Source organism: Pantherophis guttatus, chromosome 3, assembly GCF_059756535.1.
Source record: "Pantherophis guttatus breed Tessera chromosome 3, ASM5975653v1, whole genome shotgun sequence".
Taxonomy (NCBI): Eukaryota; Metazoa; Chordata; class Lepidosauria; order Squamata; family Colubridae; genus Pantherophis; species Pantherophis guttatus.
In genome coordinates this window covers 83,015,854-83,029,064 of record NC_142065.1, presented here as the reverse complement: position 1 = coordinate 83,029,064, position 13,211 = coordinate 83,015,854, and the positions used below count along the sequence as shown (strand labels likewise).

Below are 13,211 nucleotides of genomic sequence, written 5' to 3'. Positions count from 1 at the left end.
AAGAACGTATTTGGTAATATAAGCATGGATTGGATACATAAAATAGGTACAAATAGAAGAAACATTAGGACAGGGATGGTAGGCACGCTGGTGCTCTTATGCACGCCCCTTACAGACCTCTTAGGAATGGGGTGAGGTCAACAGTAGACAGTCTTAGGTTAAAATTTTGGCGGTTTTGGGATGAAACCACAGAGTCAGGTAGTGTATTCCAGGCATTGACCACTCTGTTGCTGAAATCATATTTTCTACAATCAAGTTTGGTGCGGTTTACCTTAAGTTTGTATCTATTGTGTGCTTGTGTATTGTTGTGGTTGAAGCTGAAGTAGTCATTGACAGGTAGGACATTGTAACAAATGATTTTATGAGCTATGCTTAGGTCATACCGAAGGCAGCGTAGTTCTAAGTTTTCTAAGCCCAGAATTTCAAGTCTGGTGGCATAAGGTATTTTGTTGCGAGCAGAGAAGTGGAGGACTCTTCTTGTGAAATATTTCTGGACATGTTCAATTGTATTAATGTTGGATATGCAGTGCGGGTTCCAGACAGATGAGCTGTATTCAAGAATTGTTCTAGCAAATGTTTTGTATGCTCTGGTTAGTAGTGTAACAGAATAAAAAAATAAACTGATTAAAAATGTCTATGCTAAGCTTAAAAATAATAAATATCTATTCCTAATTATCATATACTTGATTAATATGAGTAGGGCTGGGCAGTACTGTGGATTCATTTTCAGAAATGTGCTTTAAAGAATCCAGGAATTATGAATTTGATATTTAATCCATCACTATTGATAAGTAATTTGCTTAACAGTCTCTGGCTTAAACCACTAGGTTAAAAAAAAACAAACATTGCAAATGTGTTTGGGATCTTCAAGAAAAAAAATCAGTGAATGCTTAAGGACTGCTTCCAGGCCAATGATTCTCTCTTTTAATTCCTTTCTCATTTTTGGATAAGCTTACTGTTGCTTCCAATAGTTTATAGGTTTGCTTTTATGTTTTTCTATACAAAGACCACAAGATGGCACCATATGTAAGAATTCTCTCTCTCTCTCTCTCTCTCTCTCTCTCTCTCACACACACACACACACACACACACATTTTTTATTGCCAGTCTGAATACAACTATAAATCACATTGAACAATAATTGCCTGCTTCACAACACTGAGAAACATGTGGCTAAAAATGACAGCTTTTCAAAGTTGTTTGTATTTAACACCAGCATAACAGACTGCATAGACACACATATTGTCTTACTATGGTGAGATCTTTTCCACTGAAATTGTTGTCATTTATATGCAAATATGTTACCACCTTCTCTTGGGATATTTCTTACTTGTGGCAGAAGTACGACGGCTTTTGAAGACAATTCATATCTATCCCATTGTTAGCTGATCATCTTTTTTAAGCCAACTGCTTAGTTGCTTGCAACACATTAAACCAGGAATTAAACATGCAGAGTGAGTTTGCATAATGCACTGAACAACAATTTAACCACCCATTCATTAGCAAATTATGATGCAATCCCAATGGGTTTTGAAGCAGCTCAGCCTTCCAAAGAGATATGCAAACACTGGACCAACAATCTGACCAATTGCATTTTCTTCTGCAAAATTATAAAAAGCATCCAACTGTAAATAGAAATGGTATTTTATTGCACAATGTCAAGAGGATGTAGAAAAATAACTGACACGCTATTTAGATGCATGCATTAATATTAAAATGCTAAAACAGTAACCCCAGTTATTTGGATGTTCGGAATGTGATCATTCTGAAGAATTTATGTCACTCTTTTCTGCTTATTACCCGGTTTTCTTGCAAGTCCTACTGTTAGAGGAGTCAAGGGAGGGAATGATACAGTGATACAGATTTTACATGCCATGAATTCTACTTCAAAATTATAGTTCTATCATTTTAAAAACATTAAAATTTCACATACTAGTTAACTAGTACATTATTGCTTGCCTAAAATTGTGAGGGGAATTCCCTCACTGATTTTGCTTGTTGGAAGCTGGCCGGGAACTTTGAAAATGGCAAATCACGTAAGTCCATCACACTGCAATTGTGTTTCCCCTTAAGAGCACCAGCAGAGTTAGTTTTCATGTGGCTACAAACTGACATGTTTCAAAATCATTTGGTTGTTGGCAAAGATACGGGATGGGACCATCCAGGCATTCTGTATCTTCTAAAGCTGAGCCAGATATTCACTCCCTCTTCACTGTTCTTCAGGCCTAATCAGCTTTGGGCAATAGAAGAATCTCACTCATCAATTGTTGGGCAATTATTGGCTAGTAACGTTCTGGAAGATGGTTAATCATAGCTACCTAATGTATTTGGAGAACCATCACATCCCCAAAGTGCTCATCTGAAAAATGGCAAGACTTACTGTACTTTTCAGAGTATAAGATGCACTTTTTCCCCCACTAAAAGAGGGTGAAAATGTTAGTGCAAAAATGGGGGTGTTTTTGCACTCCCCAGCCCCCAGGAGCACTCCACAGGCCTCCCAAACCCTCTGTAGGCCCCGTTTTTGCAAAAAAATGGGCCCATTTTTGTGAAAAAACAGGCCCCTTTTTGGTCTCCCAAACCCTCTGCAGGCCCCGTTTTTGTGAAAAACGGGCCCATATTTCGCAAAAACCCTCTGTGCATCCTGTTTTTGCAAAATATGGGCCAGTTTTTCACAAAATCTTGGTGTGTCTTATACTCCGGTATGTCTTATAATCCAAAGAATACGGTAAGTCTATTATTTATTCATTTGTTTGTTCATTCATTTGTTCATTCAATTTCTATAGCTGGCCAACTGAACCAAGTGACTCTGAGCAGCTTACAATTCTAAAATTATAAGACAGTTAAAATAATGAAAAAGAATAGACAATAAAAACATCCAGAAAATAAATACAAACAGCAGCCAAGATAATTTTTTTTGATTTTTTTTTATTTATAAACAAACAAAACATAAAAAAATCCATCTTCCATAACAATTGCAAACAATGTGTCGGTCGGTTACAAATCCCTTGTGCTTCATCCCCATATTCATATTTTACTAATTATCTAATTTCTCATATCATCAGCAGCCAAGATAATTAATCAACGAACCATAAAGTCAAGAAACAGGTCCCTTAACATATTCTGAACCATAGGCCGAGATACATAGCAAAGTTTTTATAGCCTTATCTTTCAAAACATACCCACCAGCTCCCAGATCATGCTCCCCATCAATTACATACATCTAACTTCTTTCAAAATGCACAAACTCCTAATCCAAATTTATAGCTGATAAACGTGGCTAGAAGTTGACTAGCTGGTTCTGAAAGATGGCTAGACCTGCCTGCGTTTATTCCGTTCTGCTTTCTATAGGCAAAGGCTGGTTTAAATGGGCAAACCTCACTTCCTTGCCTGCACAAAGACAAGGATCAACTACAGGAATTACTCAACTTATGGCCATAATTGGACGAGAATTTCTGTTCTTAAGCAAGGAGGTTTTAAAGTTAATTTAATGATTTTTTGCTATATCTGTTAAGCAAATCACTGCAGCTGCTAAGTCAATCATGCAGTGATTAAGGCAATCCAACTTCCCCCGTTGACTGCTTGTAAGAAGCTTGTTGGGAAATTGCAAATGGCGGTCACACGTCCTCAAGGCACTGCAACCATTGTAAATACATGCCAGTGGTCAAGCGTCTGATTTTTGATCACATGACTGTGGGGATGCTGCACTATTCCTAAGTTTGAGGACTGACTACAGGTAGTCCTCGACTTATGACCACAACTGAGCCCAAAGTTTCTGTTGTTAAGTGAAACATTTGTTAAGTGAGTTTTGCTCCATTTTACAACCTTTCTTGTCACAGTTACAAAGTGAATCACTGCAGTTGTGAAGTTAGTAACACCGTTGGCTTCCCCACTGACTTTGCTTGTCAGAAGGTCGCAAAAAGTAATCACATGACCCTGGGACACTGCCACTGTCAAAAATATGAGTATGTTGAATTTTGATCACATGACCACCAGGATGTGGCAATGGTCATAAGTGTGAAAAACAAACATAAGTCACTTTTTACAGTGCCATTGTAACTTCAAATGTTCACTAAATGAATTGTTGTAAGTTGAGGAATACCTGTATATGTCACTTTTTTCAGTGCCACTGTAACTTTGAATAGTGATTAAACAAATGGTTATAAGCTGAGGACTACCTATAATAAACAGGCTTGCACAGGTATGTATCTTTGGAAGAGTACTAAATCTGTGTTTCAAAAATGCAATCGCTCCGTAAGGTCTGCACACCTGAAGTTATCACTATTCATCAGCAAGCCTGAGATAGGATATGGCTTAGAAGCAATAACAGCACATTTTAGGCTGGTATATATTTGCACAGGTTTAGGGACAGATGGAAAGCAATTTAACCATGGAGAAAAGCTCTTAAGACTGTACTTGACAAGTATGTTGAATCCTTGCCAAGGTTGAAGTCTCTTGAAGAGCCATGTTACAGTTGTCCTTGCAGCTGCTGTCCCATGGCCCAGAAGGCAGGAGCTGGCAAGCAGCTGGACATTTGACTGTGTCACTTATCTGTCATTTCTTTCTGGTCAATGCCAGGGATTGAGTCCATAGAAAAGACAAGTTCAAGAGGGACTCGCAAAGGAGATCCTGCCAAGGGTTTCTCAGCATCTGGAATGAGAACTGAACTAGCAAATTATGAAATACACAAAGACACTGTAAAGACAGATATGTACTAATAGGTTAATGAGACATAGTTAAAGATTTATTTTATATATATATGTGTGTGTGTGTGTGTGTGTGTGTGTGTGTGTGTGTGTGTGTGTATTTAAATTCTTAAATCTAAACAAAGATTTAGCCTTCAACAACTGCACTTTACAGACACTTCTGCAATTGGTGCCTTCCAGGTTCCAGCATTTTTTCAACAACAAGAACCTTGGTGTGTGTATTATAGAAATTGTGACTCAACAAGCCTGAAAAGTTGAGGTTTAGGGGTGTACAAAGTATTTTGAATCTGAGGCACCTTTGCCATAGGGCAAAATGAGATTTTAAAATCATTTAGGAAATGTTTCAAGCTTGAGACAGAAAATTTCCCATTCCAAACCAAAATTAAAATATTAATTTTGAAATTAATATTTCAAAACCATGCACATTCAAAACATTTTGCACAGCATTATAAACTATGATACACAGTTCATAGTTCACAGGTCTTTGCTGCAAAGACTCATTGTAGCAATGATCAGTCTCTGAATTATATTCAGAGAAAGAATGAGCTAAATACTATTTTTTCTTGGCCCATCCTCATTTTCTAACCATCCTGTTCTTTTAGCTAAAATTCAATAATTTTAATCAACTGGAAAAAAATTGGTACTCTAATAGACATTCTTTATTATAATTCTTATAATTGTGCAGAAGTAAAATTGCACCAAGGTGGGATCAAAATTCCTGGTTCTCTAAGTATTTCAGTTTAATTCAATTCAAACCTTTATTGTCAGAGAACAACATGTGTACAATAAGATTGGCTGAGTCTCCCTTTGTGCACACACCCCAACCCAATACAACTCATAGTAAAAGACAGTAAAAGAAAAAATCCCTAACCCAGTGAATCCTACTAACAAACACACAATCCTACTGCACCATGTCAACTTATTGCACATTGTGCCGGCCCCGCAAGCCAATCGTACTATGTTGTTGTAAAGTTATTTTCCATTCAGAAGCCTGACAGCCTAAATCTGAAAACTCTGAGAAATTTAATATGCCACATTTTCTTTAGGAGTAAATTGGTCTTGTCTTATAAAGATACTCACTTTGTATTAGAGGAATTTTGTTTGATGTCAGTAAACATGCAGGGCCAATTAAAATGCTATCTTACTTTCAGTGTTCTGGATTCGCTGTCATCTTCATGCCACCATATGACATTCCTGAAAATCCAGCTCATTCCTGTAATCTGAGAATCTGTGTGAGTGTGTTTTTTACAGTTATGACCATTGAAAATAGCCTGACCTTCAATTGCTGCTGGTCTGACCTTTTCTGAGACCCATAGTTAAATATATTTCTGTAAACTGCTGGCCTGTTTGTCTTACAGTGGTGGTGAAAGTATTAGGAACCAAAGATGCAAAACTCAGAAATTAAGCAAAGTGCAAGGCCCATGTCCTGAGACAGTAACTACTGCAGCAATTTTAAATTAACATGGTAAAAATAAGGGGTTTTTAGGCGTCCCCCAGTTCATTCATTTCAGTTAAGTAAAAATCTAATTCTCAGAAATGCTTTAAATTTGCTGGCTGACTATTCTGAATAAATACTGAAGGGAAACAATAATAAGGATATAATAAATAATACTAGGATATGATATACTGGTATACTAGATTCTGTAACCATTAGGTTCCTGTAATACATAGATGCCTTTGTATTTGTATCACATACATTATGCCTTTATATTTGTATCTCCTGTAACAAACATATTCTGTTATTAGGCCTGTAATGTATCTGGTATTTGTCAAACATATGTCCCTGCCATTTGACCTGAACCCATATCAATCTTCTCCCTGTTTTTTTCTTGTGCCATCTAAGAGCATGGTACGTATCTCCAAGGGATAATTTACACCTCAGTCCTAATTTTTGTTGATCTGGATAGACTCCTACTTTCCAGGGCCAGGGGGCCAAAGTGGCCAATTGAGTAAACAAAGAAATGCTCATGACTAATTGGGAAGTTTCTATTCCCCCTTGCAGGGCAACAAGGAATGCACAGGCCTGGATTGGGAGGCCAGAGTTGGGTACTAAGCTGACATCTCTGAGGGTATAAAAGGACGCCATACCTTCCCCAAAGTGTGGCTATCTCCTCGCATGCATTGTATCTGTATGTTCTGGATATAGTTCCACCCAGTATTTTGTTTTTGGCCATAAATAAAATTTAGTGGTTTTTTTTGCAAGCCTCATCTTGAGTCTCTCTCTTTGGCATTCTGGTGACTCAAGTGTATTTTGGGACCTTACAATACCTTCAATTCTGTCTTAAATTGTTTTCTACTTTTCCTCCAGGAGCAAAAGCTGCCATACAAAGCTTTCCCTAGCCTCCCTTTCATTCTTACAGAAATCCTGTGGGTTAGGTTGATATTGAGGAAAAAAATGATTAATCAAAATGGATGTATGTGGTTATGGCTAGAAAGCAGGGGACTGAATTCTAGTCCTGCCTTAGGCATAAAAGCTGTCTGGGTGACTTTGGGCTAGGCCAACTCACTCTACGGGGTTGTTGTTATATGGAAAATAGGAGACAGAAAGAGTATTAGGTATGTTTTTGAGTTATTTGTAAAAATAAGAAAGGGGGAATATGAATAAATAAAATAAACCCAGCTGTTAAATATTTTAGATAGCACACTATGCTGTACCTGCACTATGAAGTAAACCAATATTGTAGTTCAGGATTTGTAGGCCAGCCAGGTTCTCTTTCATGATATCCCATTCTTTCTCTCCTGCCTCCCCCCACCCCCAATCCTCTAATATTCTCTGGGCACATTTGATACTTGCGATACACACAGTTCTTTAGGCTGTTATGGTTCCCCCTGATTTTAAAAATTAGTGTCCTCAATCAATCCCTGCATTTGCCCAAAAGTTTTCAAACCTTTCCAGACCATGGAACCAGCTGATTAAAAAAAAAAAAAAACCAATCAAAAGGCAAATCTCTAGTGATAAGAAAATTGGCTATGTTCCGGTTAACATTTTCTTTTGCATTCTGTCTTTAATGGTGTTCCCAAGATTTTTAGAATGGGTGTTTATAAATTACCGGTAACACAGCACTTCTGTTTTTCACATTGTGATTGTGTATTTGTGATGAGATTTTCTCTACATTCTCCTAAGTATGAGCTGGGGAATTCTGGGAATTGAAGTCCACACTTCTTAAAGTTTCCATATTTGAGAAACATGGTTTTACATCATGCCTGATGCTCAGAGCTAATTTCCCCTCTGATGAGCAGATGAGAGTGGCCCCCATTAGAAACTGTGTGATTCTTATTGCAATTATTCTAAGGTGCTGTATGCGATCAATACATAGCCATAAGTCTGGCTTTTGTCGTGCATGTTAATTAAGCCTCTATTTCTGAGGTGCATTCTTTGTTAAATTACCTTCATCTAGCGTATCTTAATTTCTTGTCAACTTTGGAGACTATCATCTAAATAAATAAAACTAGTATTCTTTGGAAGGAGTTCACCCTTACATTGCTGCACACATAATTTAAAAATCCCTAATAAATGACTAAATAATCAGAACAGAATACATCCTGCTCACATTGAAGTTATGTGCAGCTGAACACCAGAAGTTTTAAAGAAATTTCACCCTTTGACAACGATGTACCCAAATTCCTTTTCTCAGCGCACCAGTTTTATAGTACTATTAGCTACTGGAGGGACAGGTTTATCAGGAAAACTCAATGTCCTGGTTTTATTAACACCCTACTGACCATAGGGTGTTAATAACTCATTAACTAACTAACACTAACTAATGCAGTGTTAACATTATAAGTTAATTTGATAAACCACAATGGCTATGTTTCAGGGGTGAAATCCAGCAGGTTCTGACAGGTTCTGGAGAACCGGTAGCGGAAATTTTGAGCAGTTCGGAGAACCGGCAAATACCACCTCTGGCTGGCCCCCGAGTGGGGTGGGAATGGAGATTTTGCAGTATCCTTCTCCTGGAGTGGAGTGGGAATGAAGATTTTGCAATATCCTTTCCCTGCCATGCCCACCACGCCACGCCCACAGAATCGGTAGGGAAAAATTTTGGATTTCACCCCTGCTATGTTTCATAGGTCAAGCTGAGCCCAAAACAACGTGATGGCTTAGCCCAAGCACTGAAGTCACTAGCGTCATGGGCAACTTGTGATTCTCTCAATGTTTACAAACTACAACTCCCGGCATTCCTGCCGAGGAGTCACTCTTATCTATCGCCATGGGGGTGAGGGGGAAATGATAGCTCAAGCTCTCTCCTCGGGGGCTCGCGACTCTGACACTGGTTGAGTTCGAGAATACACGTGTCTTAAGTGTCCTGGAAGGAGACGTGTTTTTGCTGAGGTGCCGCTTGCAAGCGTTCCAAGTGTTGCATTCCGGAGCGAAAGCAAACGACTCCTCTAATTCATTGTGCAACATCTTCCCAGCAAGACGTCCTTTCGGCTCGCAATTTCTCTTGCCTGCCTTAACCAAAGCTTGGCGCCCTGCCTCTGTTCTCGCTCTCCCCCACCTTCAGCTCTGCAGCGGCGGCGGCGGCGGCTCTCGGTCTACGGCTGCAGCGTCGCGCAGGCTGTGGAAGGAGGAGGAGGAGGAAATCAAAGAGAGGCTTTTACCGGGCCTGCGCCCCACAACCAGGACAGTCCTTGCGCCTCAAGCCGCGTTTCTTCCTGCAAAGCCCTTCAGGCGTCAGGCGGAGCTCTCGGGTTGCCCAATCCAGTTCCTTCCTCTGCAGTTTTAAACCTCTTCCCTTCTATAGTTCTGTCCTTTTCTTCTCTTTCTCTCTTTGTCTGGAGCCCTCCTGCCCAGGCCCAGCTCCGCTTGTGTGCCAAACAACATCCGAAGCGCCTTTGCCAACTGCGGGGTGAGTGAATCAAGGGCGGCCAGGCTTCGCCCTATATTTATAGACAACAGCGGTCGGGGATAATGGGGGCGAGAGGGGAGGGGGGCTGGGTTGCGCCCTGGCGCCAGGACAGGTCGCATTGTTCAGATGGAGAGTGACAGGTGCCAGCCAGCCTCTCCGGTCCCAAAGGGAGAGCGCGCCCTCTCCCAGGGCTCTGGCTGCAGACCCGCCGAGTTCGGGGGGCTTGCCTGCAGCCGCGATAAAGTTGCTGGGAGAAGAAAGTTTGGGCGCCCCTAAGCGTGTCCCCCACTCCGCCATCCTTCTTCAGCTCTTGACAAGTTGTTTTATGTGGACTGAGGAAGGACGAAATGTAAGTGTGGGTCTGTCAACGGTGGCTTTCAAAGTGACCCGTGGCTCGAACCCATCTCTTCGTTTCTCAGCCTGGAGGGAAAAAAACAAAACAAAACAACCCAGCTCTCTGTGTATTTAACCTTTGGTTTGTCTATCTGATTATTCTCCTTGTTAGGGATCGCTTCAGTCTTTCTGAAGTTAGTTTCTGCGGCTGCCTACAAGAGTGGAAAAGTCTGGGCAGTGAAGATGAGCCATGGTAAGCACACCCGGGTACTTCTTCTCAACGACATGGAGAAGCTGGACAAAACCCTGTTCCGGCTCGAACAAGGTCAGTATCCCTAAGCAGCTGCCTGCATCTTTTCTCTTTGTTGAGCAAGTCTACTGGGGCCGTGGTTGTCCTTTTTTGCAGTAAGGAAATGCAAATGTTGCCCTAGCTCAGTCGATTTATCTTGTCTGCACGTCAAGCTTTAGGAGGGATCCCAGCATGAACATTGTAAAAAGCATGCATTTTAATATTTGGAGGGGCTGAGAAAAGAAATGGTATGCATCTAATTGTAAGAGGTATACAGTCTTATGAAGAAAAAGATAGATGCCTTTTGAGGAAAGATTTCAAGAAACCGAAAGAGGTGCCATCAGTTGTTGAGACATAACTGGTGGAACTATTTTAAGAGAGGAGACTTTGGCCAGCTGCATAATGCATGGAAGCATGCATACTGGAAAATAAGACTAGGTGAATTCTATGGGATACATTTCCCTTTACAAACAATTATCATATAATAAACTAAGTACTATTTGCCTTATTGATGGCAGTAGATATGGTATTGCAAATAAATTCACTGATAGAAAATTTCTGTTCTCTAAAGCTTCCACAATAACTGTGGAGTCATTTTGCTGAGTGATTAGACTTCATTAATAAATCTGTCATACATTTGCAGATACTTAAGCTAAAGTACGAATCAATCTAAGAGCTTCCTTCCAAGTAAATGGTTTTAAGATTGATGGGCCATCTTTTACAGCAAGAACATTCTGTTCCTTTATATATTATCTTCAAATCATTTAGGGAAAATATTTGGATTATACAGTTTTTATTATAAAGAGTTAATTTCAAACAGACCTTTCTATAGTAAAGGTCTATAGAAGACCTTTAGGTATTTCAGAGTTCATTAAAGTTCATTACAGATAAAATTTTATTTAAAAATGCAAAGAATAAAAGAAAAAAGGCAACTTTGGATGTGATGCCACAGTGAAAAGCCATAATATCTATCCTTAAACCCTATTCCTCAATATGGAGCCCTTTTAAATGTTTTCCTAACTCTATTTGAGCCAAGTTGGCAGCTCTCCAAAAGAGAGATACTGATTTCACAGTGCAGCCCATGAAGCTAAACTTCACTCACATAGTTGGATTGCTTTAAATGTTACTCTTAAGTACATAGGAGCTATTTGCAGGAAAATGGCTCCTGTGCATCTATAGTATCTTATCAACTGTCACATCTGAAATAAAACATTCATATTTCTTTTATTTGTGGACAAGAAAGTTGCTAAAATTATATTTCGGTATTACTGTCAGAAAAAATAAGTTTTTAAACTATGCTTTTATCTGCAACATTTTAAATGAAGTTAATGTGTTTACTTTCTATAACTGTTGGAGCAATGATTCTGAGGTAACTTTTAGTGATGTAAACCTAAGAAACTGTAAAAGACCTATTTGTGAATCTTTTCCTGAAATCAGAAAGATCTGAATACTCAAAATGAATGCATTTTTGTTTCAAAAATTAGGAATCTGCTATTCTGTGATTCTGAATGATTATGACATTATTGTCACATGCATAAAATTATTGCTTCCTGACAGAAGGAAGTTACGAAGGATATGTAGCTGATTTGAATAATACAGTTTTTAAGTCAACACACTTTCTGGGAAATAAGTTATTATGCAAGTATCTTTGTAGTCCGGTCTATGTTTAGCAGATGTGATAAATACAGACCAGTCAAACTTTAGCAAAGCATATTTTGATCTTTAAGTGCATTTTATTTTAATAGTTGGCTAATAGGCCAACTATTTAAAATGTCCTCAACACAATTTTCTGGAGTTGGGAAAAATGAGGAAGGGTATCTAACTGGCTAATGGAGGGTGATGAAAAATAGGTCCTCTTATTCATAGTCTGCCTCTTATTGTCACTTTTCCTGGGATGGCAGGCAAGGGGAAGGGGAGATATTGTTTGTATAGAGAATGGTAGAAGCCTCACAGACTGCTTCACAAGAATGGGATCATGCTCCTTGGCTGGTGGGGTTGGGGGACAATGGGAGGAAATCTGAGGGACCACAAGTGTTTATTTGGAGTAAGTGCTGAGCTAAAAGTTCTGTTTCAAATTACAGAACCCCTGGCAATTTGCACAGCATTGTGGGGACACAAATGTGGCACTGAATCCAGATTGGCCCAGCCCTGTGATAGAGATCCAAGACAAGGATTTTTCTAATAAATGTCTATCTTGCTTTCTTCAGGTTATGAGCTGCAATTCCGCTTGGGCCCTACTTTGCAAGGCAAGCATGTTACAGTGTCTACAAACTACCCAGCTCCTGGAGAATTGTTTGATCGCCACAAGTTCAGATGCTTAACTTGGCACAACCCAACAGGAAAAGAAGATGATTCTGACAAATATTGTAAATTAGACCTCCAGATTTCTGGATCATACCAATATTACTTCACTCATGAGTAAGCAAAAGCTAAAAACTTGTGGAAGAGATATCATAAGCAGTTGTCTTCTCTGTGGGGGCAGGATCATTAAACTTTTCTTGATATGCTTTTTGGGTAACTCTGGAACAGGCCATACGCTCCAGTCCGGCTTCAGACCTGGGTACAGCACGGAAACGGCATTGGTCGCGTTGGTGGATGATCTCTGGAGGGCTCGGGATAGGGGCTACTCCTCTATCCTGGTCCTGTTAGACCTTTCAGCGGCTTTTGATACCATCGACCATGGTATCATGTTGCGCCGGCTGGAGGGACTGGGAGTGGGGGGCACCGTTTTGCGGTGGTTCTCCTATCTCTCCGACCGGTCGCAATCCATGTTGACGGGGGCAGCGGTCGACCCCGAGGCGCCTTGTTTGTGGGGTGCCACAAGGGTCGGCCCCTCCTGTTCAACATTTATGTGAAGCCACTGGGTGAGATCATCCATGGTTTTGGGGTGGAGTTCCATCAGTACGCTGATGATACTCAGCTGTACATCTCCACCCCAGACCATCCCAATGATGCCTTGGAAGTGATGTCCCAGTGCCTAGAGGCCGTGCGGGTCTGGATGGGGAGAAACAGGCTTCGACTCAACCCTTCCAAGAC

The 13,211-nt window shown here is 40.1% G+C and overlaps 1 protein-coding gene across 3 annotated transcripts in view; it reads left to right on the top strand.

The window, feature by feature from the left end:
- Window positions 1-8,734: 8,734 nt before the first annotated feature.
- AGL (amylo-alpha-1,6-glucosidase and 4-alpha-glucanotransferase) overlaps window positions 8,735-13,211 on the top strand; it is a 54,764-nt gene continuing 50,287 nt past the window's right edge. For 2 of the 3 annotated variants that reach the window (XM_034437248.3, XM_034437250.3), the window contains exons 1-3: window positions 8,735-9,553; window positions 10,059-10,211; window positions 12,383-12,593. In XM_034437248.3, the coding sequence (XP_034293139.2) occupies window positions 10,130-10,211; window positions 12,383-12,593 (293 nt within the window). In that variant the 5' untranslated portion in view covers window positions 8,735-9,553; window positions 10,059-10,129. The other variant, XM_034437249.3, reaches the window with a different exon arrangement.